The sequence below is a fragment of the Trichoderma aggressivum genome (assembly GCF_033847375.1).
Source record: "Trichoderma aggressivum f. europaeum strain CBS 100526 chromosome Unknown scaffold_026, whole genome shotgun sequence".
Taxonomy (NCBI): Eukaryota; Fungi; Ascomycota; class Sordariomycetes; order Hypocreales; family Hypocreaceae; genus Trichoderma; species Trichoderma aggressivum.
Window position 1 is genome coordinate 280,750 of NW_026946392.1, and position 22,707 is coordinate 303,456.

At 51.0% G+C, this 22,707-nt stretch overlaps 9 protein-coding genes across 9 annotated transcripts; 4 read left to right on the forward strand and 5 right to left on the reverse strand.

The window, feature by feature from the left end:
* Positions 1-22: 22 nt before the first annotated feature.
* Triagg1_6565 (uncharacterized protein) lies at positions 23-466 on the forward strand (the record flags this gene model as incomplete). Its single annotated transcript, XM_062901203.1, has 1 exon — positions 23-466. The coding sequence occupies one exon, from the start codon at positions 23-25 to the stop codon at positions 464-466; it is 444 nt and encodes a 147-aa protein (XP_062754502.1).
* Positions 467-857: 391 nt separating this feature from the next.
* Triagg1_6566 (transcriptional regulator family: bZIP) lies at positions 858-2,977 on the reverse strand (the record flags this gene model as incomplete). Its single annotated transcript, XM_062901204.1, has 3 exons — positions 858-1,366; positions 1,992-2,648; positions 2,836-2,977. 3 exons carry the CDS (start codon positions 2,975-2,977, stop codon positions 858-860), a joined length of 1,308 nt encoding a protein of 435 aa, XP_062754503.1.
* A 4,655-nt stretch (positions 2,978-7,632) lies between these two features.
* Positions 7,633-9,306, forward strand: Triagg1_6567 (uncharacterized protein; the record flags this gene model as incomplete). Its single annotated transcript, XM_062901205.1, has 1 exon — positions 7,633-9,306. One exon carries the CDS (start codon positions 7,633-7,635, stop codon positions 9,304-9,306), a length of 1,674 nt encoding a protein of 557 aa, XP_062754504.1.
* A 1,655-nt stretch (positions 9,307-10,961) lies between these two features.
* On the forward strand, positions 10,962-12,770 carry Triagg1_6568 (uncharacterized protein; the record flags this gene model as incomplete). Its single annotated transcript, XM_062901207.1, has 1 exon — positions 10,962-12,770. The coding sequence occupies one exon, from the start codon at positions 10,962-10,964 to the stop codon at positions 12,768-12,770; it is 1,809 nt and encodes a 602-aa protein (XP_062754505.1).
* Positions 12,771-13,206: 436 nt separating this feature from the next.
* Triagg1_6569 (CAZyme family AA7) lies at positions 13,207-14,664 on the reverse strand (the record flags this gene model as incomplete). Its single annotated transcript, XM_062901208.1, has 1 exon — positions 13,207-14,664. One exon carries the CDS (start codon positions 14,662-14,664, stop codon positions 13,207-13,209), a length of 1,458 nt encoding a protein of 485 aa, XP_062754506.1.
* A 1,032-nt stretch (positions 14,665-15,696) lies between these two features.
* Triagg1_6570 (uncharacterized protein) lies at positions 15,697-16,398 on the reverse strand (the record flags this gene model as incomplete). Its single annotated transcript, XM_062901209.1, has 1 exon — positions 15,697-16,398. One exon carries the CDS (start codon positions 16,396-16,398, stop codon positions 15,697-15,699), a length of 702 nt encoding a protein of 233 aa, XP_062754507.1.
* Positions 16,399-17,378: 980 nt separating this feature from the next.
* Triagg1_6571 (uncharacterized protein) lies at positions 17,379-19,259 on the reverse strand (the record flags this gene model as incomplete). Its single annotated transcript, XM_062901210.1, has 1 exon — positions 17,379-19,259. The coding sequence occupies one exon, from the start codon at positions 19,257-19,259 to the stop codon at positions 17,379-17,381; it is 1,881 nt and encodes a 626-aa protein (XP_062754508.1).
* Positions 19,260-20,482: 1,223 nt separating this feature from the next.
* Positions 20,483-21,187, forward strand: Triagg1_6572 (uncharacterized protein; the record flags this gene model as incomplete). The annotated part of the gene is made up of 1 exon (XM_062901211.1): positions 20,483-21,187. The coding sequence occupies one exon, from the start codon at positions 20,483-20,485 to the stop codon at positions 21,185-21,187; it is 705 nt and encodes a 234-aa protein (XP_062754509.1).
* A 274-nt stretch (positions 21,188-21,461) lies between these two features.
* On the reverse strand, positions 21,462-22,307 carry Triagg1_6573 (uncharacterized protein; the record flags this gene model as incomplete). Its single annotated transcript, XM_062901212.1, has 1 exon — positions 21,462-22,307. One exon carries the CDS (start codon positions 22,305-22,307, stop codon positions 21,462-21,464), a length of 846 nt encoding a protein of 281 aa, XP_062754510.1.
* Positions 22,308-22,707: the final 400 nt, after the last annotated feature.

The window sequence follows — 22,707 nt, forward strand, 5'->3', positions numbered from 1 at the left end:
ATTCCATCGATTATCAAGGCCAATGCTTCGCCGCAGCATCTTCACATTCCGCAGCCCCCTCGTACCTCGCTCTCTCATCTCGCCCTTTTCATCATCTTCTTCCAGCATGAGCTCAGCCAAAGACAACTCATCCTCTTCAACCCCCTCAACAGAGCCTTCATCCCGTAATGCTCTTCCTGCTCCGGGTTCAAACAACGAAAACGTCACGACCCTGGACGTCAGTGGCTCAGGCACAACCGTCAAACTGGACGCGCTCGGCCCCATGGTCGTCAACGTGGACGGCACAATGTCCCGCATCTCCAACTGGGACAAGATGGCAGACATTGAAAAGGAAAACACTCTTCGCATCATCGGCAAGCGGAACCAGCAACGCTTGGCAGCCCTGCGAAAGGCCCGTGGCATCAGTGAAGGGAGCAATGACAGCATAGGCGCTAGTGGCAATCACGACACTTCTGGCAAACAATAGAGCATAGTCAAACCTGATTCGGAGACAAGAAAAAAAAAAGGAACGTTTCATGTTATATAAATAAAGCGTCATTCCACATAGAGCTCAATTCTTTTACTTTGGCTCTCTATCTCCACCACTTTGGATATATGTGCCACGTATAAAAAAAGACCGCAAAACAAGTTTCCGCCGCCCCGGCCTTTGTTCATTTCAGTCCCAGATTGGATCGGGTGGGTATTCCATGATCCAAATCTTCCCAGGACAAAGACAAAGCTCCCGCCCAGTTAACAATATCAAACGCCAATAACCAAAAACAAACGCCCCCTCACCCCTTCCAATCAAAAGCGACATTATGCAGGTTGGGAAAACCAAGGGATGAGATGTGATTTATCAAGAAGCTCGGCTTCCTTCTTCATCGCTCTTCTTTGAGCTCTTTGCCGCTACTTGATTCGGCAGGCGTCGTCTTGGCCTTCTGACTGGCGTGCTTGGTGAACTCCTTCCACAAGGCGACAATGTCTTCACTGCCCTCGTTCTTCTCGACAAGGAGGTTCTTGAGCCACTTGTTCTCGGTCTCGAGCTGAGACACCTTGCTCTCCAGGTTGGAGACCTTATCGGACATCTCCTTGGCAGACTTTTCGAGGGCCTGTTCGCGTTGCTTCTTCTTGATGCGGAAGCGCGCGCTGGCAGCCGTGTTCCGTCTCCGCTTGTCCTCCTCGGCAGCCATTCTAGCGGCCTCCTCTTGGTTCAAAGACTCGGACTTGCGCTTGTCACCAACCTGAGGGGGCGCCTGATGGAACCGCGCATGGTGAGGAGGAACCGGTACGTGGCCGTGGTTTGGCTGCAGGGGCTGGAAGCTCTGTTCCGGGAAGTTGTTCATGTGGGGCGCCGCATATGTGTTATTGTTATAGTCAAAGGTAAACTCTGATATCACCATGGATGATTAGCACGGCAACGCCAAGTATGGTCCCTCACACCAATGGATTACGGGTGAGCAGTAAAAGAGACGAGACAAAAACAAGACGGCAACATGACGGGTATAGAGAAAGGGGATATAGGGCCCGAAGCATCCATGGCCAGTAGTAACGCCTCGCTGAGCCATGGTTGCATTGGCGATGAGAGTGTCAAAATCACGAGGTATTGCACCATCGCCCCGGGATTTGTCAGCGCATAGGATGTGCGGGATGCCCCACTCGTAGGCGCACTTCAGCAGCACTTTTGGTGCATCGCATCCATCTTGGAGACAGCTCGTCCCAATAACAGATGGGGGGAGTATGGGGGGAGCAGAGCAGCAAAAGGACCAGAAAAATGCAAGGGCCCGTTGGATGGGCCGCGAGTCTGCGAGGTGATTGCGGAGATGGTTGACGAAGCGTGCCCGTGACGCTAGAGTGCGCGGGTTTGGCTGGAAAGGGAAAAAAAAAAACCAGGGTCTGCTTTCTTCCAGGAATGAAGGAAATACAGGTATTGCAGTAAAAAAGAAACACAGGGAAGAAAGAGCCAAAACATCGAACAAGTAATGCAGGTGTGCAAGTAGAGCCAAAGTACTCACCGGACATGAAATCCAAGTTGGGCATTTCACCGATCACAGAGGGTGCTGCGCTGACATCCTCAGATGTGGTGCCACTGTGGGGTGCCTTGCCCTCAGTCTTGACAGGTTGAGCTTGAGCCTGAAAGTCGGTGTTCTGGCCAGAGTCGAAATCGAAGAACTGCGTGTTCGTGAAGAGAGCCAAGTCTTCCTCCATGTTGAACGGCTCTTCGACGGCGGTGGTATCCGTGGGGCTAATGGTGTTGAGGTCGCGGAGGTACTGCGACACGTTGGGACCGTGTCGACCGTTGTAAGTCGACATGGCAGTTCTCGTCAAGAGGCGAAAGGCGAGGTCGTCGTCGCCGATTGACTTGCGTCTCGCAGTCTTGCGGTCGTCGTGATCAAATGTCGACGCTGCGGGACGGTGTGCTGTCGAGACAGAAAAGTCGTGTGAGATACTGTGCAAAACCGGACAATCCAAGCAATATCGCTTCGGTGTGAGATGCGATGCGATGGCGCGCCGTCTATGAAGCTGGCCTTTTCGACGGACGATGCGTGACGTCGGTGTTGATGGGTTGAGGAAAAGAAGATGCCAACACGAGTCTGTAGCGAGATCGTAGGGAAGCCATGAATCGCTCGGATCGGGGTTATGACTCTCCAGCCCTCCAGTGGAGTTTTTCCCTGGCAGCGAAAATGCGTTGCAACGTGCCAGTAACCGACGGCTGGCCGAAGGGCTCCGACTGCAGTGGGCCAGAAAAAGCCCTTTTAGCGCTTGCACAGGCCGTGCTGAGAAATCAATCAGCTGAAGCCCCACCGGAGTGACATGCCTTTTGCTGGGCTCCCGGCTGGGGCTGCAGGTACCTCGCACAGCGAGAATAGGCCACCGACTGTCTAGTGCCACTTGCAACGCCTTTGACGCCTGCAAAAGCCTTGGTTCCCCACCTCCGCTTGGGACGCGGCAGCCAGTAAGAGCGGCCGTTGCGGCCGTATCGCCGCATCCATTTGCTCATTCGTTTTGTTAAAGAATTCAAGCTTAGCAGCAGGTTCGGTAGGACTCGTCCATGTGCGCCCCCGTCCTTATCTCTGATGCTGTGCTCGTACTGTACTGTACTGTACTGTAACTGTATTTGGACAGTGTTCATGTTTGCACCAACCGGGGGTGCTCCATATTCAATGCCCTGCTTACCTGTTGCCTCTTAACCAAAGTGCAGCAAATTGATCACCTACCTCAACTTCCTACTGTACTGCAACTGTACCGCACTTTGCACCTTGCAAACCTCGAGCATTTGCCCACCGACATATCACTACTAGGTACCTACATACTTTGCCCTGCCTTCATACTGTATTACCTCGTCCGTACAGGTAATGCTCGGCCGCGGTTACGTAGCCGTTGCTGCACTGTGTCCCGCATCTCCTCCATCACAGCCTGTTTTTGCAATTCGCCTCCTGCTGATCAAAGCGCCGATTGCCTCCACCGTCCCATCATCCCGTCGAACCACCGCGCCCCGTCCTGCACTGTGCCTCAACTTACTCGCACAGCTGCTGCAATTAAACCCTCACCCTCACCTTGCTCAGTGCCTAGCCGCAATCCTCCCGCAAGGCACGCTGCTATGCCAATGTCCGATTCCAAACTGTTGCGGAGGACGTGCGTGGGGGCATCGCCAATAGCCTCGACATCCGGCCAACCAGCCGTCGCGATTCACGAGCTTGCAGATGGCGCCGCCTTTCCCCCCCGCTGCTACTGCAACTCTGCAACACCAGGCTCGGGATTCTCGCACTGGATCCAGAATGTTGGAGTCGCCCTGCTCGGCTGGACTCCGCTGCTCCAAGGCATCCGTTGGTTTTCGCATTGCTAGCCGAAGAGCCTTCGGCTATCCTATTTGACCATGTGGTGCCTCTCTCCTTTTTGTTTTCGTGTCTTCCGTATTGTCCGCTTTGCCGGTATCGTGTCCTCTTTGACGGGCACAGTCGTGACACGGCCAACAAAACGCCACTTTCGCACATCACCGCGGTTGAAAAAAGGAAAATGCTGTAATAAATGATTACCGTCGCTTCGTGCGCTTGAAGATTTTCAGGATCTGCTCCCGCCAATCCCTGTCTCGGCTAATGGAATAGCCCTCAAAAACTGCCAGGGTCCTGCTCACCAGCTTGCAGGCCGGGTGCATCGTCGCATCCTGCCGGGCTCGTGCAATTGGTGCGTTCATGCATGCCTACGGAGAAAATATCGCCATGTGATCCGTTGTTGGCCGTCCGATGCACATATAAGGGTGCGTCGCATCTTTAAGACGCAATCACGCAACGTGAGGGCTGTTGGGTGCTTTGGCCGACTTGAAGCTTCACCGAAGCCTAGAGTGCTCGGAATGGTGGCTTTCGGCCAACATGCTCCGTATCACACATTCAAGCACTTCGTAGGCCTACAATTCGACCAGTTCCAGTCTGGAATAGCTGGAAGCAAAATCAGCGCATGCAAGCTAGAGAACCTCGAGTGAACATGTATTAGCCACGCCACATTTTGCGTAGCCAGCCGTGTAGCTTTGCGTTTTCTCGATCTATTGTTACATGTACGAAGATTGCATGTGACAGGCAGGCGTCAAAGGAGCCGTCGATGAACACAACTTGGGCACATTTTCTGTACCTGCTGACGGCCTTGACCTAGGCAGCACTCAAGTCTAAATCGCCCAGTCCTGATGTGACGTTCACAGCTTTGATTTGCCATGGATCTTGGGTTGTGGGCAGATTCGGCTCATGTGAAAGCGATTAGCTCCGACCACTCCTTTGTTTGCCATTGGTTTTGGTGTCGAATAAGCTTTTGTCGGTCCAACTGTTGAAATCCCATTGACGCAATTGGATTCCCCGGGGCATACAGAACATTGTGATGCTGAGAGTCCATGCGTCTTCCGATAAGTCATGGATCTCTTTTCCCAGTCGGGGAGGGGAAATCCCAAGGGGCGCTATTTTAAAGTCAAGAAGCATAACGCCTCAATCATGGGAGCAAGTAAATAAAACTCTTGACATCATTGTTGAAGATGCCTCAGTCTGTCCAGGCATCCGAGCGTGGATGTATGTTCATTTAATATTGCATCCACGTCAGATAACTTCAATTCGATAACAGGGATGAAGGAAGAAGTTCAAGATACAACGACGCCATCAAAGACCATGAGTGAATTTCTCTACGTAGAGATAGAAAAGGGAGGGCCCAAAGTGATATTAAGAGGCAGTGGGCCACCTACATAGTTTTGTTACACTACTCTTCGTAAAGTAACAACACTGGATTTGCTGCTACATTGAGGAACCCGAACAGCAACCTGTCCCTCTTGTATCACAGAATGGTAGCAAGCAAGAACATTCGTTGTTTGGTTGTCGATACACTTGACCCGACGTAAATGATATTTCACTCCCGCTGCTTAGTAGTGACCTAGATCATAGTTGTTTCCTGATCCACAAAGTCTAGAATCGGCATGGTATATTTTATCATTGGTCTCTCAGAGGAATTGTGATCACTATTGGTCAGAAGTGATGGCACCCAATCCCCTGATTGGCATGTATGGGAGGCGATACTTCTACTCTCCCGAGGAGTACCCAGTTCACTGTGAGATATCCGGCCCTCTGCAAAGGGTAGTAACTACTAATAGAACTCTTACCCAGGGTGATAATTCCCTTCCTTCATCTCAGTCCCCTTCGCATTCACCAGATGGTGGACTTTTTCCAAGGGATGAACTTGGGGAAGTCGGGCACAAAAGTTGCTGAGAATAGTTTACATATATCTAACGATACAAGTTCATATACAAAGAGAAAGATGAAGAGAATTTTATTTACGGAAGAGACGGCGAATACAGACCCAAACACCAGAAATTAGGGCAGCCCAGATCTCAACACCTGAAGTTCTGTCAGGTAAACAATCTGTAATGCCCGAAGCCTCATCACACATACAAGCTACAGACGAAAGCGGAAGCAGAAAAAATCCCAGATCCATCAGTGAAGGAAATGATGATGATGCGGCAGACAAGCGCAAGCTTCGAAATTTGGAGGGCCCCGGCATCCCTTTCAGTTCTTCATATGTTACTATCTCAACAAGGGGTACAAGAAGAAAAAGCCAAGGTCAATGAGAGAAATTGTGAGGTGGCATCCGACCAAATGATGCTCGTCCAAACGTAAATGAATCTACCGCATGAACTCGATGGTTCAGTAGCTACATCAGTGGCAATATGCAATCCAAATGGAGCATTCAGCAACCGCATTACGAGAACGGGATAGTTTAGACAAGCCACGCATGATTCGGTAGAGCTGTTGTTGCTTGTTGGATAGGACTCTAATAAGAATAGAGATTCTGAGAATATGTTCATAATCTTGACAGGTAGGTACCAGGAAACTGACGACTACCTATCCGGGATATCGCGGTTATCCTAGGACTGGACGGAGCGAGCTTGAAGGGATTGCATTGCCTGTGTGGAGTCTTACAATGCCGGGGGACATAGACCACCTAGTAGTCACCGAGTGAGGTTAAAAATGCTGTGAAGTTAATAGTTTCATCAGTTAATGGTTGCATCATTTTTTTTCACAGCATTTTTAACCTCACTCGGTGGTTACTAGTTGGGCGTGCCGACAACCATCAACTTCACAGCATTTTTAACCTCACACGGCAGCTTGCAGAGGGAGGAGCCGGGCTACCAATAATCTTTCTCCAGAGGGGCTATGCAAGAGATGGATATACACCACCATGGAGCAGACTGCAAGCTACGAGTATGCCAGCAAATTACTATCCATGCTACGCAAGGCATCTGAAGAGCAGTGTCGGTATTTAGCCCTTCAAGCTTTGGAGGCGGCAAAAAATGCTTGAAAGATCTCCCCACTTCACGTTTGACCTCATTATATAGTAGCACTTTTCACCAGCCCTGTGTTCTGTACTTGCCCCTAATATAGGCTGCCCATTCCCAAAGGCATTGTCGTTGTCTTATCAGGGCGTAGTTCAATAAGGACTGGAATTGGAGATGCCCGGTTTCTTGTAGGCTGCATCCTTAGTAGGGTAGCAATACTGAGATTATCCAGATCGTTAAATAGTGAATGACGCTGGGGGGCTTTCGAATGGGCCTTGGTTGATTACCGTGAATTTAGCATACATACACTTAGCATGGCAAGCGGGAATTGGGAACTCGCGGGAAGAAACTTGTAAGCATGACTTCAAAGTTGTTGTTGATAGGTTAGTAGGAGGTACCTAATATATCATTGGTTCCCAGAGATATCCGGTACCTACATGATACCTACCTAGGTACCTGGGCACACAGTGAAAAAAAAAAAAGGTCAAAATGCCAGAGGATATTAGGGCATATGTAGGCTATTAATCTATAAACTACACATCTTCTTACGGACCTGCCTGGCATCATTCATCTCTTATCCTCAATCAACCCTTTCCCGACTGCCGGTTAGTGGAAGATCATGATTGAAGCCCGGCCGTGGCTCCACAGTGCACCCCTGTCAGCCCAACTCCGGAGTGGCGCAACAAACCGCCGCTTCTATCCAATTCGGCAAGGAAATTCTTCGTGGTGGGCAACTTCAGCATCTCTCGCAACTCCTTCGATTCTGGGGGCAGGCCCTATTCGGCACCTCGGCGCGCAGTTGGCGCATTGGACAGAAACCAGCGACAGATTGAAAAGCAATCTGCGGCAGAATGAACGGGCTCAGCTATTCGAATGCTTCTCGGTCGCTGCTGAGGGCCGCGCGGGGCATTTCGAGACAGGCTGCGACGTGCTCGACTTCGGCTTCGACCTCGATAGCGAATATCACAGCCTCGCGATGGATGTCATGCTGTCATTTCCAGGGCCCCGGTAGAGAAGCGCTGAGGCGGACCGAGTGGACAGGCTTGAGGGCGTGCCGACGGCTTGACGGTGGCCGCCGGACCTTCTTTGCGCCCAAGACTATTCGTGACTACGAAGAGCTACCGAAGGACTACCGTGACCAGACCGGGCTTGCTTTCGGCGGCAGGGATCTCTCCGGGGCCGAGGTGGACAAAATATTTGGCTCAGGAATCGGCGGTAAAAAGGCAAATCATTTGCTACGGATTCTACATGGTAGAAGAGTGGCTGGGACACTTGAGGATCCTGCATTTGCGATACACACGGCGCAGTATACAGAGGAAGAAATTGCCAGAGCATTGGCATATCTACGGAAAACTGTACCTGTGGAAGAGATTAGGAACGCGGGCCTACGGGCAGAGGATGAACTGGAGCAGATGGAGCAAGAGATGGAACAGGCGGCTGAAAAGAAGGCCAGGGCGAGCAAGGGAGACGGCAAGGAAGAGGACGATATCGCCGATGTTTACAAGCCCGATCCCATCTACGGTCGAAGCAAAATTGACGAGCTGCGAGCGCGGACCAAGGCCAGAGAGAAGGCCAGAGAAAAGGCCCTGGAAGAGGAACTCAAGGCAAAGGAAGCTGTTGAGGGCGTCTCAGGTCCATTGGCGAAGCGAGATGACCAAGTCCGAGAGATTACCAACCCTCGTGTGGCGGAATACTACAAGGCTGCGCAGTCTGACATGGAGGCACCGCCAGAGTTGAAACCTTGGGAGCGAATTCTGCCCTCAGCTACTGTGGTAGCTCTGGTGCTCGGCTTCATCGCCGCCGTAGCCATGGTGTACGAGGAGCCGGCGCCGCGGTATAGGCTGTTCCGAGAAATTTCGACCTCGCATGCTACGGTTGGTGCTCTTATTGGAATAAATGCCCTGGTGTACTTGGGATGGAGGATACCACCGCTCTGGGCTCTCTTTAACCGATACATGATCTTTGTCGTGGCGACAGTGCGGCCTGTAACGCTGTTCACCGCGGCCTTCTCACATACCAAACTCAGCCACTTGCTGGTCAACATGGTGCCTCTTTGGTTCGTCGGAACGTGTTTGCACGATGAGATTGGGCGTGCGGACTTCCTTGCTCTGTACCTCGGCTGCGGCTCTATGGGTTTCTTAGGCAGCCTGGTCACGTACACGCTCAGGGGCTGGCTGACAGTCACATCCCTTGGTGCGTCGGGCGCAACGCTGGGATTATGCTCGGCTTACTTTTGGGAACATCGCTCGGATGGCTTCAAGATCTTTGGACTGCCACAGGACGGCGTCCACGGCATTGTCTTTCTGGCACTGATCACGGCGGTACAGCTGGCCGGCCTGGGGAAGACGGTGAAGCTCAAGGTAGACATTGCGTCGCATATTGCCGGTATCATTGCGGGCATACTGGGAATCGAGCTCATTAATAGGACGGAGAGGAGGAAGACGCCCGTAGGGGAAGACAAGGCCGTGATAGATATCTTGTCTGGAGAGGCGGAGGACCGGAGGGTGATGGATGAGAAGAAATAGAGGGGTCTGGATATAGAACCAACTGTATCTATGTAACAACACTACTTTTATTTTGCATATAAGATACAGATAACATGAGAATTTGTGGGAGGTGGTTTGTGACGGCCAGAGCTTTGACATGTGCATAGCGGGGGAACTGCACTGAGTTGAGAGTTTGCTACTATACTCAACCAGCAGCGTTTGTCACTGCTGGTTTGGATTCTGTGATTTGGAAGCTCTGCTAAGTAGGTACCTATAATCAATACCCAGGCAATTGACATGCATATCCAATACCACGTAAATGCGTCATTCTAGAACCGCGCTCTCTGCACGCTGCCGAACGCGCATTGCAGATGATATATGCGGTACGTATTCCGTACTTGGTACCTGAAGTACCGGTTTCTGGCTTGCTGCAGCCCGTCGTCATCGTCTGGGCGAAAATGCAAAACGGAAAGCGCCCCACTACAGAATGCTACCTAGCTAGTTAGCGCGGCTGCAGTTTCCGGGCAACGGCAGCGTCATAACAGACCACCTTGGCAGGAACAAGCCGGGGGCCCCACTGTAGTTGCTGTCTGTGATGAGCTGGCAGGAGCTGGGCTGGGCTTCAATTTGGGCGAGGGCTGCTGTAATATGGGCGTGAAAAAAAATGACGATATCCTGCTGCTTCTTTTTCTGCATCTTTTGGGGGAGATGCAGGCGTGCATTAGCCGCTTCAATTTTGCAATTTTTCACTTTCTTCTTCTAAACTCTTAATCTTATTCCTCTCCCTTAATTCCCATATTAAGGTTTCGTGCCTCTTCCACCTGACTGTACAGCTTCTCTCTCTCAACAGGCACGGCGCGGAAAATTGGAATACAATGGGCTGGATCGCCATTGGCTCCCAACCTCTGTTCTGAAAAGATTTGCGTTCCAGGGCCTCGCGTTTCCCGTTTCACGCAACTTGGGCTCCGACACGATACAACGAACGCGCTTGGCGCCACTGATTCAACCACCGTGTGCCAGTCAAGCCTCACCCCGACAAGGCTTTCTTGGACAGAAACCACCTAGCTCCGGCCGAGGCTGCAGAGACGATTCGACTCTGCTTTGTGCCGTGACTGGCATAAGCCCCAGCCCACCTTGCGTCGTGCCTCTTCCTTCGCGAAAAGGGAACCTTGGAACTCTACAAGCAAGCCCCCTTACGCCTGCAACGCCCCACGCTGCGCTAAGATTGTCGCTGCACGTTCGCGTGCCGGGCTTTAAACCAGCAGCTGGAGATTTGGCTGCAGGTTGGGGTACTGGCGGTGGCCCTCTCTGACACCGGTTACTGGCTCGGGTCTTCACTCGTCTGCCCACACCCCCGAAACTCCGCATCTGGACCTGCAAAACCTTGGGACGCAAAAGTCGCCTCAAATTCGCTCTTTGACCCTGCACCATCGCGTTTGCTCCAGGCTGGATGTAGCCGAAAGACAGCACAAATCCCAGCTGAAGAGAAGGAACAACTAAAGACCGACAAGAAAGCAAAAAGAAAGACGGGACTTTGTCAGCTGCGAGATGGTCTAGCCTGGGTTCGCGGTGCACCTGAATTTTCTCTTTTGGACGTCCTCGCGCGTCCTCGCGGCAACCTTCTCCCTTTCCTCTGCCCCCTTCCTCTTTCTTTTCACCACAAAAGACCGATCGAAACTGGATCCAACAACATCATGGATAACCCTTCAAGTCCTCTATCCTCTCCCGGCGGCTCCCCGCGCGAGTCGCCATCGTCACCCCTCTCGACCCTCTCAAATACGCCCTCCCTGCCCGATAGATCAGTTTCTGCCGTCGACCTTTCAAGGCGCTATCCTTCGCCCATGTCTACGACTGCCTCGGGAGCTCAATCTCCAATGAGGCTGACGGCCACCATCAGTCTTGGCCAGCCTATATACGACAATGATTCCTCAAAGAGCGCGGATGACGAGCAACCCCCAGCAAAAAGACGCAAAGTTTATCAGCCTAAAGAACGTAAAACGGAATACTTGAACTACATGAACAAGGAGGACAAGGACATGACAGATGCGGAAAAGGCCCAGGAAAAGAGACTGATTGCGGCCCTGCGGAAGAAGAAGAAGATTGTCGTCATTGCCGGCGCGGGTATTTCCGTGTCAGCAGGCATTCCTGATTTTCGATCATCCTCGGGTCTCTTTGCGCGTGCCAAAAATCAGCACAACCTCAAGGGCTCGGGCAAGCACCTGTTTGACGCGTCTGTCTACCGGCATGATTCATCAACGCAATACTTCCACTCTATGGTCCGGGAAATGGACGAAATGACCACCAAGGCCAACCCTACTGCATTCCACCGCCTGCTGGCATCATTGGCGCAAGAAGGACGACTGCTGCGACTCTACTCCCAGAATATCGACGGTCTCGACGCAAACATGGAACCGCTGACTACTAAGATTCCGTTGCCCCTCAAGGGCCCCTGGCCGGCCACCATCCAGCTCCACGGTGGATTGCAGCATATGGTTTGCAGCAAATGTGGCAACGTGGAAAAATTCAACAGGGAACTCTTTGAAGGGCCAGAGGCTCCACTGTGCAATGCATGCACGGTCGACGACGAAGTCAGAACGAGGCACGCAGGGAAGCGAAGCCACGGTATTGGGCGCCTAAGGCCGCGATTTGTTCTTTACAACGAATACAACCCTGATGAAGAGGCTATTGGAAATGTTTCTAGTGCCGATCTGAAAGCTCGGCCAGATTGTGTCATTGTTGTTGGAACGACTCTCAAGGTTCCAGGCACGAGGAGACTCGTCAGGGAAATGTGCCAGGTTACGAGGGGCCGAAGAGATGGACTCACAATCTGGGTCAATACCGACGCGGAGCCCAAGGACGCGTTATTCAAGGACTGTTGGGATCTTGTTGTGCGCTCTCCGTGCGACAAGGTGGCTCACCTAGCGGCTCTACCACCGTGGGATTGCGATATTGGCAACGACTATCTCGTGTCTACAGAACAGGATAGCCAAAACCAAGAACGCCTCAAGAAAACCAAACTTGAGGTTGCACTGCCTCTCAGCCAATCCAGCACTGATCACGATCTCAGCCTGGACGCTATTCCCACGCCACGACCCAGCCCTAAGCTTACCGCCAAGAAGCCGATCAAACTCGCTCTCGGAAAAGAACCTCCGCAGAATGGCAAACAAACCAAAGCAGCAAAGCCGCGCCCACGGAAGGCGAAGGCACCTGCCAAGCCCAAGGCACCTCCCAAAAACGCAGTCACGGACACATTCAAAGCCGTCAAAAATGTTCCCAAGGGAAAGACGGCAAAGAAGCTCGACGATCGTCCTCAGCCTTTGTCGCTGCCACCTCTGAAATCAGAACCTCTGAAAATAGAGCTGGGCTTCTCTTATGATACCCCATTGAGTGATTTGAGCTCTTTACCTCCCTCCACCCCCGTCGGGTCTTCGCACCCATACAAAAGGGAGACGATATCTCCCAAGTCTATTCCTCACAACATGCAAAATTTGATTGATTGCTGAACTGAGGCGAGTTAAGGTTAGGATGTATAAATGGCATTGGTAAATGGAGTTTTGCCCCTGGCGGGATGAAGAGCGTTTTGCAGGCACACAACAGTGGATTCGGGATTTGGGTATATATACATGATTAGGCCGGGGTTATGGCTGGGTCTGGGGGCCAGAGCAAAAAAATAATAACGGTAAACTTATGCCCGTGATAATAAAGCACCAGGCACCTACTTGATATAGGGGGAAACCAAGGTTTATTCGGCTGATTCGGTTTATTCAGGGAGATTTTGACAGGACAAAATCACGCGGGAAGAGAGGCACGGCATCAATGATAGGTTTAATGCTCATTATATTTACATGTATTCAAAGACGTCTGACTTTACCGTCATGGAAACTACGATTAAGACAAAGCCATAACCAAGCTTCATTTTCTGCATCCCTCAGCGTAATTTCACACCTTGTAGGGACTCCAAAACAATTCGTCACCATTCCACCTTTTATGTACTCGATCCAACTCGGCCAGCCTCTCCTCGGTGACTAAATCTCGTCGGCCAGGGAGGAACCTCATTACGCCCGAGAGCGTTCTCGGAGGAAGGCCATCCTGTTCATCGTCCTTTTGCAGAATAGCTGTGGCCTCATCAAAGAATTCCACCAGGGCATCTCTTGTGGCGGGCTCAGAGCACCACAGGACCCCAATGGAGCAAAATCCTCTGTCCCTGCCCTCGATGAATTTCCCCTTGCCTTCAGGGGTAGTGCCATACTGGACGAGCTTGGAAGGGTTGAAGTTGTGGAACATGAAGGCGGTGCGAGCAGCGTCGGGATATTTCTCTGTCACGGCGAGATATTTGGCAAAGGCGGCCTTGAAGTTTTGAGCAGAGAGGCGAGCAATGCGGGCAGAGGCCATGGATTTGAAGCCGCCGTGAGCGTTGATCGGCTCGAAGCCGTTGTTGATGTTGGGGAAAGGGATTTGGACTGTGTCTGCCTTGAGGGCCTTTTCGACCAAGGATGGGTTGAGGAGGCTTGCTCCGGCTGGTGAAGCTTCTGCCTCGCTGGCAGGGCCATAGTATGTGCCTGTGAGGACAATGATGGGCTTTCCGGCAATGGGAGTTCCGGGGGGGCCTCGAGTGAAGCCGAAGACGAAGTTCATGGGGTCTGGAGGCGGGACAAAGGCGAGGAACGCGTCGGCGGCGGCGTCGATAGCAGTTGGAGGGAATATCAAGGTGCGGCTCCAGATGCTGGGAGTGGCATCGTCTTTGCTGGCGGGAGAGAGATTTAAGCCGCTCAAGGGGTAGATTCGCATGGTGGCGGCGGCGACAACACAGAGACCGTGGCCGGCGCCGCAGAGAACATTGAACAGAGCGAGTTCATCTCCCGTGGAAGATGGCCCAATTTGGAGGATTTCTCCTGCAGCGGTGACGACACGAAGAGACACGACGCTGTCGGCCATCCAGCTCACGAGGCCGTTTACAGATGTGTTGCCGCCCCCTAGCAGGCTTCCGACGACGCCGACTGCGTTTGAGTTGACGACGGCGGTGAAGTAGCCTTGATCAGAGAGCTGCCTTAGCAGATCGCCAGTAAGGACGCCTCCTCCGAAATGGACTTGCTCTTTTTGTTTGTCTATGATGATGGATTGGAGATTCTTGAGATCCAGGTACAACACCTTCGAATGGATGGGGAGAGCTGAGCCGTGTCGGCCTCCAGTGGGGACGACGGCGAGATTGTTGAGGCGAGCGAATTCGATAGCCGAGACGACATCCTGTTCGGTGTTTGGGGAGATGATTATTGCTGGGGGAGCCTCGATGAAGGAGTCTGACCAACGCGAGAGGAGCTCTGGGGCGGAGGCTGTGGGGTCTGGGATGGTGAAGGGACAGGCGAGGAGGTCTGTCCCGTTGAGTTGGGGATCTGCCATGATGAGTTTTTATTTAGGATGAGATATTACGGATGGGGGAGAGTGAGTGGTGCTGGGTATGGGGAGGTTAAAGTGAGGCACAAGGAGAGGATGACGGTGATGGCTCTTTAATAAGGTATGTAGCACGATGGGGCGGCTTTGTTAGAGTTGGCCGTTGGATCATTTGGGCTTGCGATGTAGGTGAGACCACGAAGACAAACAATATGATGGAAATGTATATTGATAACTGATAAAAGGAGGAGTGGTACTTGGAGGCGTTGCTTAACAAGAGCTTATAGTCCATCTATAATAAGCACTTGTTTCGGGCATCAGCAATTACTGTACGGAGACTATTCCCGAATCTGATAGAGGGCCATGTGGGATGAGCCGATACCTTGATGAACTGCATAGAGATATGGAATCATGAGGTGAAAAATAGCGCGATAGGGGTTGTTGTGGGTAATTCAGATGTCAGATAAAAGGGAGAAAAGTACGGTAAGGCATGAGGGTTGATTGTTGTAAGTGAACGTAGCTGCGCAGTGTGGAGAAGTACCGGTGAGACGACCTACTGAAGCGGTGAGACGATGATGTGAACTAAATTACTTGTCAAACTAGGTATGAGCTGTTGCTGATGGAGTGAATAATCGAAAATGGTAGTGGATGGAAGCCATAAAAGAGCATTGGATATGAAATAGAAGCTAGAATAGCAATCTCACTCGGCGCGGATAAACTGAATGCATGTACATGTATTATCCGAATCAATTTTTATGCCATGTGCTCCGTACGCTGTAGGCTTTCAACGAATGTACAGATCGGCCTTCTGAGAGGATACAGCAGCGAGATTCAGCCCTACCATTTGTAAACCAATCTTTTTCGGGGCTTCGATCTCTCAAATAGCCTATAGGTTTAGTGCATCGACTTTTTGGAGTTTCAAGCCACCAGCGTCGTACACCGTCAGCGGCAGACCAAAGGGAAAAAGAGAGAATTCGCCTCCCGGCCGCTCTTCGATCACGAGCCATACAAATCACAATCCCAGTCTCGAGTCGAAAAGCCTCAATACTCGTCTGGTAGCTTGAAATCGCCCGGTGATTGAAGTCGTCTTCCCAACGGCGTCATGTCCAACAACGTCAGCGTCGGCTGCACCTTTTCGCCTCCCCTCATGAACGTCGAATACGTATGATAAATGCTGCCATCCTTGTTCAAAAAGATGCTGAAGCCGGGAATGTCGCCCTTGAAATCCGGCGTGAACCTCGCGTCGCTCTCCTTGAGGTCCTCAAAGTTGTACTGCTTGGGGGCCACGGATTCGTCCAGCGTGGCGTGGAAGTCGTAGTTGAAGTCGGATTTGCCGCTCGAATACCATGGAAAGGTCCAGCCGGCCTTGGCCTTGTACCCCTCGATCTTGTCGATTGGGGCACGAGAGATTGCGACGAGGTTGGTCTTCTTTGACCTGAGATGGCGCACGTCGGGCAGAGATTCGCCCATGTGCGTGCAGCCAGGACAGCCGCGGTCGTCTTCGGGCTTGAACATGAAGTGATAGACGATCAACTGATCTTGGCCTTCGAAGAGATCGTTGAGGGACACCGTCTTGTTGCCGGGGCCTTGGAAGAGATACTCCTTGTCTATCTTGACCATGGGCAGCTCGCGGCGTTCGGCGGCGAGATCGTCGCCCTTGTGCGTGTACTCTTTCTCTTTTTTGAGGAGAGCTTTGCGGGCGGTCTCCCATTCTTCACGGCTAACAACCTTTTGATGGTGCATTGTCAGTATTTGGATGAGCTTTGAGGTCGCCGCCGATCCAAACAACTCACTTTGCCAGGCATATTGCTCAGTGATAATGTCGAGTGGCTAATCTGATTGAATTGAAATTGTATGTAGCAGGCACCAGATCGGATCCAATTGGTAAAGACCTGGAGTTTGAGTAAAGTGGCGATCAAAGAGATTTCCAACTCGAGAAGCTTGCCATTCCCATTGTTTTATAGTCACTGAACGAAAGGGTATTGCCATCAACAGCTTCCTTGTGTTCACTAATCAACTGTCTTATTCAAATCTTGCCAACTATTCTGCCTGCACCACTCGGCATCAGTTCGACGCCTGTGGCGTCCGCGGCAGGCAGACATGCCATCCATCTCAACTTGGAGATGCCGTAATATCGAGGAATTTCTATGCTGCAGAAGAGGGGCTCCCAAACTGATTTCGCAGTGGCGCCCATCCCCGGCGGTCAAAGAGGCGCCTTGCAGAGGTGGTGATTGGGCATTGGGGAAATCCTGTTTGTAAGTGCTTCAGTGAGGGGAACTCGAGCTGAAATTTGCAAACGATGATGTTGGAGCGCCGTGATAATTGCCACAGCCCGTATAGTAAAATTGTCACGGCAGGTTGCATGTTGCGTGTCGAGTTCGTTAATAATAGTGATGAAGATTCTTTGTGAGAATATTTGTAATATGACTTCAATCGAATGCATCTCCGACATATTGGGTTCTGGGGAGCATGTTCGCTATGCTTCATTCTTCTTAGTCTGTCATGTAAGTTCTAGTTGCAGAGCTGAAGTACAGCAAGCTCCCACGGCAAGTTCTTGATTATTCCTGTTGCTTGTCGTTGAGCATACAAAGTCACTATATGTGACTTACACCGGGAGCTGGCATCACTTCTAAGCATCATGCAGCCCAATTCCATCTTTGGATAATCTTATACTCTCACTTCCATAGGGAAAATATATCAGGCCATATAGAGTCGGCGATAGACTATTCCACCTGCTTCCAAATGGACTCTAGCTGTGCCATACGGACCCAGTCCTCTGGTCGATTTGCATCCGAGAGCCCATTCGTGAAATCGTTCCAGTATTGCTTCGACTGAGCTCCATAACTCGAGTTGAACCATCCAAGGCTGCTGTTCCCGTATCTGCGCCCATCTTCGTTGCCGAATATGCTCGACATCGCATCCATGCCGCCGTACTGAATGCTGAGTATCCCGTTACTGACTGCGGTTTGCTGTTTAATATTTTGCATTGTGCGAATCATGTCAATCTGCGAAACCGTCTTCAGATATATCTGAACCCTCTGCAGACAGAACGTCTTGAACTGCCCCAGAGCGACTTCTGACTCTTCGGACCCTGGCTCGCCGGAATTACACACTTCCAGCCACATCTCCCGCAAACGTGGCGACCATATCTGGCAGAGTGTCGTGTCCTCGATATACTCTCCGTTCAAGGGGAGCGAGTCCGCCAACGGCGTGTAAGCTACGAAATCGAGATAACACTCCTGGCAGAATTGAGCCTCTGGGTATCCCCACCATTTCGCTTTGCTATACCCCTTGAGCTTGGGACACAAAGGTACTCCTGCAAAAGTCGTGACGAACTCTGAAAAGTAAGAGAAAACTCCTCGGTCGAGCATCTCCGCAAACTTGATCATGTATTGGGAGAAGCGCGGAGTCCAAGGGCAAAGGTCACACACGTAGGCACCGTAAGTGTCTCGATCCGACGGCTGGAAGAAACGGTCCAGGTCCCTCGTCTGGATAAACCCTGCATAGCATGCCTCGCAGATGTTGAACTTTTCGCATCCCCCCTTTAGAGTCCACCAGTTTCCGTAGAGGATGCCGTCTGCTGTGCAAGGGGGGAGTTTGCAAATGACCCGCGCCGCTTTTACAAACAATTGAAAGTCTTTTCTTTCCTCGGCTTCCCCTAATGCTACATGTGTTGACAGATTCCTATCCGCCAGTCCGCAGGTCCACAGCTCCGGATCCAAGTCGTTGTCCAGGCGTTGGAACTCTCGTTTAAAAGGAGTGAGTGCCAACTTGTCCCAGTAGCACGTCTCGCAGACCTGAAAGTTCCCAATGTCGTGGTTCGTTGATAGATACCATTCAGCAGCATCAGTCCGTATCTGCTCGCCTTTGCAGGCTGGAAGTTGAAAACGTCGGCGCGCGGTAGTTACGAAGCCGTTCCAGTCATTGTGTTTGGACATGGGAGCGATAGCACCCGCAACGTAGGGGACGCTCAAATCGCAACTGAATTTTGAGACTCCTTTAGGATAAGAGCCAAACTTGGACTGAAAGCTAGTTCCAGCAACATGATCCTCAATGCAGGCTTCACATGCGGCAAATCCGTCGATATCATTGTCCATCATGCCGTAGACGAGTCTGCCCTCGGTATCATCAGTCATCGTCTGCCCGGGACATTTCTTGAACTGCAGGCGCCTGGTCATGTATTCACGTAGAGCTTTCACGCTGTTTGTCCGGACAGCTTGGGGCCAGAGAACATTTTTGATACGAGGAAGCCGAAACCCGCAGACGGCAAGCTCGCCATCGGGCCAGCGTATCATTTTGAACCGAGATTCAAGGACAGTTCCGTTGATGTGATCGGCATGGCATCTGGTGCATATCAAATAGTCTGCGGTGTCGTCGAACACGTTTGGGAGGTAATACCAGTCCAGGGCGTAGTTGACTGCGGTGCCCCCAGGACATCTCGGGACGATTTCTAGTGCATCTCCAGTCTCTCGAACTGGATCAGCCGGTTGCGGACCATCGTCTTCATGATTATTTGATATATGTGGGGTTGCATCTTGCTCTGGCGGGTGAAGGTTTAGATCACTCAACTCTGCGGTGAGATCGTCAAAGGGATTGTCCGCCATAGTACACGTATCCTTGTTTTGTCGCTTATCAATATTACGAGCACGATACAGTAAGTTTTAGTATTTGACGATGGTTTGGAAGAGCACAAGAGGTGACAACTGCGATATTTACTGGCGAGAGCGCTAACCCTTGGACTCGAGACCCTCGTGCGGCTGATTTCATCCGATGATAGCAAGGCAGATTCGCTATTGTCCCGAGGCAGCCCTTGTAGTATCTCGCATACGCGTATATGCACATACATGTATGTGACATGCAAGGAGGAGTACATGTTGCTTTCTGCAGCCCTGCGTCTAAGACGAGGTAGGTAGACATTAATGCCTATTATTCCCATTTAGCCGAGAGATGCAGGAGTCCAATAGTTCTAGATCCCATGTAGCATATACTACCAGTATTACAAAGCATCATATTATCGTAAATATATCATCAGAAAAAAGTCAACATACGTGTATGCACGATCGTTATCGTTGGGCGAGTGGCGCGAAGTAAATACATGTATATACCTGACTACTACGCCAACCACGGATGTCATCTCGTCATATATGGGGTGAAAAGTATGATCAAGGTCATTGAGTTCCTGGAAAATGCAGGTTTAATTAGAGGTTGACGAACATGAACACATATAGCTGGCGTGACATTGAGACGAACTTGTGGTGGAGTTTGAACGATATCTTGGTATTTTAGTAATTAATATAAGATTTAAGCTTGAATACAGCATTTATTTCAATTAACACCAGAGGTGGGTATGTGATTATGTGCACCTGAGCCAACGCGAAATTGGCGTCTCGTTTATTCTAATTTTCAATAAGCATGCCGCGGTTTCTTACTGCCCCCGAAGATTGCTCAGATGTTGGATGTGCTTTAGTGCATCTTCAGGGTCCTTGGCGCCTCATTTCTGACCCTTGACAGGCGCCGTTGCGGCGAACGGGAAGAAATTCATGCAGTTAACGAAGCGGGCTCGAATCGTCTGCCGTGTCCCGTACGGATATAGCATCCATTGATCAATAATGTGACTCACTTCTGAATATGATTCCCCCCAAATTATCGACCAGAAGACAGCCAGTTTTCGCCGGACCAATTGCTTCCTTTGACCGAACCGAAGTCTGCGGCAATTCTCACCATTATTCACCCTGTTGGCTGTGGCATTGAGAGCTTGAGAGTCAGCTCCCGCCACTTGCGGAACCACACATACGAAACAGCACTCAACAGACGAGAATCACTCACAATGGCTTCTACCTTCCATCCCTTTCCGCGCCTCCCATTCGAGATTCGCAGCCAAATTTGGGCCTTGGCAGTGTACCCACGTCTCCTCCACGTCCGCATAACTCCCAGGTCAGGCACGCTTGGGAACAGCTCCAGTCACTATGCCTATGCCTCCATGATTCCACAGGCGGAACTCATGCATGTCTGCCGAGAGTCTCGTCAACTCGCCCCCTACCGGAAAGCCTTCTTCACCACCTTGCCCGGTGACTCCGAGGCTCGGTACATCTGGGTCAACTTTGACGAGGACATGATCAGCATCCAAGACGAGAAGATGGAACTTCTGGCCCCGCACGCGGCAGATATTCAGCGGCTGCGGTTCACGGTGCCAACGGGGAGTTATGGTGAATACTGGGCCGACACGTTTACCAGATTTCCAGATACGGATTTCAAAGCGTTTACGGCTCTGCGGGAGCTACACTTTGCTATATCAGAGCTCTATGCTCTCTGGGGATATACGAATTGCTATGGAACGTGTCGCCCGGAAAATGTTAGATATGTTAATGTCCATACGGGATTTATGTTGACTGGGGCTCAGTTGGAGTTGGTGAATGACTGGGCGTGGCGGAAGGGGGGCCTAGTAGAGGATATGGATAACTTTGATGAGGAGTTGCAGTGGATGATTGAATATGTTATTACTTTTGTTGCTGATTGCGCAGAGATAGACTAAGGTATCAATGTCATAGCACCTAATCGAATAATGGGGGAGTTTTGTTAGTAGGTCAGGTAGCTTTACATGTAGATACATGTATATAAAAGCAGCAACATATTCCTAAGCGTGAAAATCAAGATTCGGGTGGGAATACACCATCGAAAAGGATGGATGAAGCAGCAGCGAGACATGAAGATTCTGACCAAGGGCAAAATGCCCACACTTAGGGATCAAACTGAACGACATATTCTGATTTCTCTATTATACCACACGAATCTCGCGCGATATCTCATCATAAAATGGCCTTCTCGAGAGCCTGACGGGCCAACCCAACGTCGTCTGCCTCAGTCTCCCAATACCGCAGATGTGCAAGACACACCTTCAGCGTTTCCTGCGCGTGTCGCTCAAGATTCATCTTCTGTAGAAGCCCAACTTTGCCTGCACAGATGAGTATCAGTGCACGACAAGCTGTGTCGCGACACCTGAACCACATGCCAGCATCTCTATGCCTCAATCCAAAATTGAACAAAGGGTCAAGGCATAACAGTACCGCCTTTTGAGCCAGTTGTCGTACAGCATCATCAACAGGCCAGCATTTGTCTCTCCTGTGGGCAAGGCAGTATAGGAATGGGCGGTAGATACGCAGCTTGATGTTGGCCGAGCGTAGCCAAGGAGCTAGCTGAAGCTCACTGACTGTCGACAAATCCAATGACTTGTCAAAACAAGAAGCAATGGGGTGAGGAAGGGTTCCTTGCCATCGCTCTATCTGCTCTTCAAAGCCACATGCCATGGTGATCATGTCGAGTAAATTCATGGTCACCCAGGAAGCGGGAGATGTCGTATAAAACGCCTGGTCGACGCCATTCGAGAGCCGGGAGAGCGAAATCTCCGAGAGATAATTAAACCATGAACTCTCATGAAGCTCTTTAAAATCTTGAATCTCAGTGGGGGGAGGGCAAGATGATAAGATTGTGGTGGAGGAGGATGTTGATGTGCCATGATACTGGCTGTCGTCTAAACCGTCCACGCTCTTTGGTGTCGGAGGCGAAGGAAATTGGTAAGGGTAGTCCATGACATGTAGAGCAGATTTAGGTAACTCGACCTCGGCGCAAATCTCACTTGATATCGTCATCAGCATCGTGTTCACGTGCTATATCTTGCATGGGGGCTAACCTTTCAGACTTGATGCAACTCCAATATAATCGCTGCTCAAGGCACTCCCTCAGCTCATCATGGCAGGCATGCTCGTCAGGCAGCATGTCTATATCAACACTGCCTGGTTCATTTGTAATACGCGCCGCGGCTTGGCTTTTGAGATATACAGTATACAGTGATGAAGCCTGAAAGAACGCGTTCCATGCTTCTATTGGACGCAAGGTATATAGAAGGTAAATACCGGATAATAAATGGCAGTGACACGCCGTGAGACTTATGCCTAGCAGGCCAAATCGCCTTCTGGCGGATTGATAATACGACTCTGCTCTTTGGCGAGCTTGAGCTCCGTCTTGCCGTGATGAAGAGCCTGAAAGAGTCTCTAC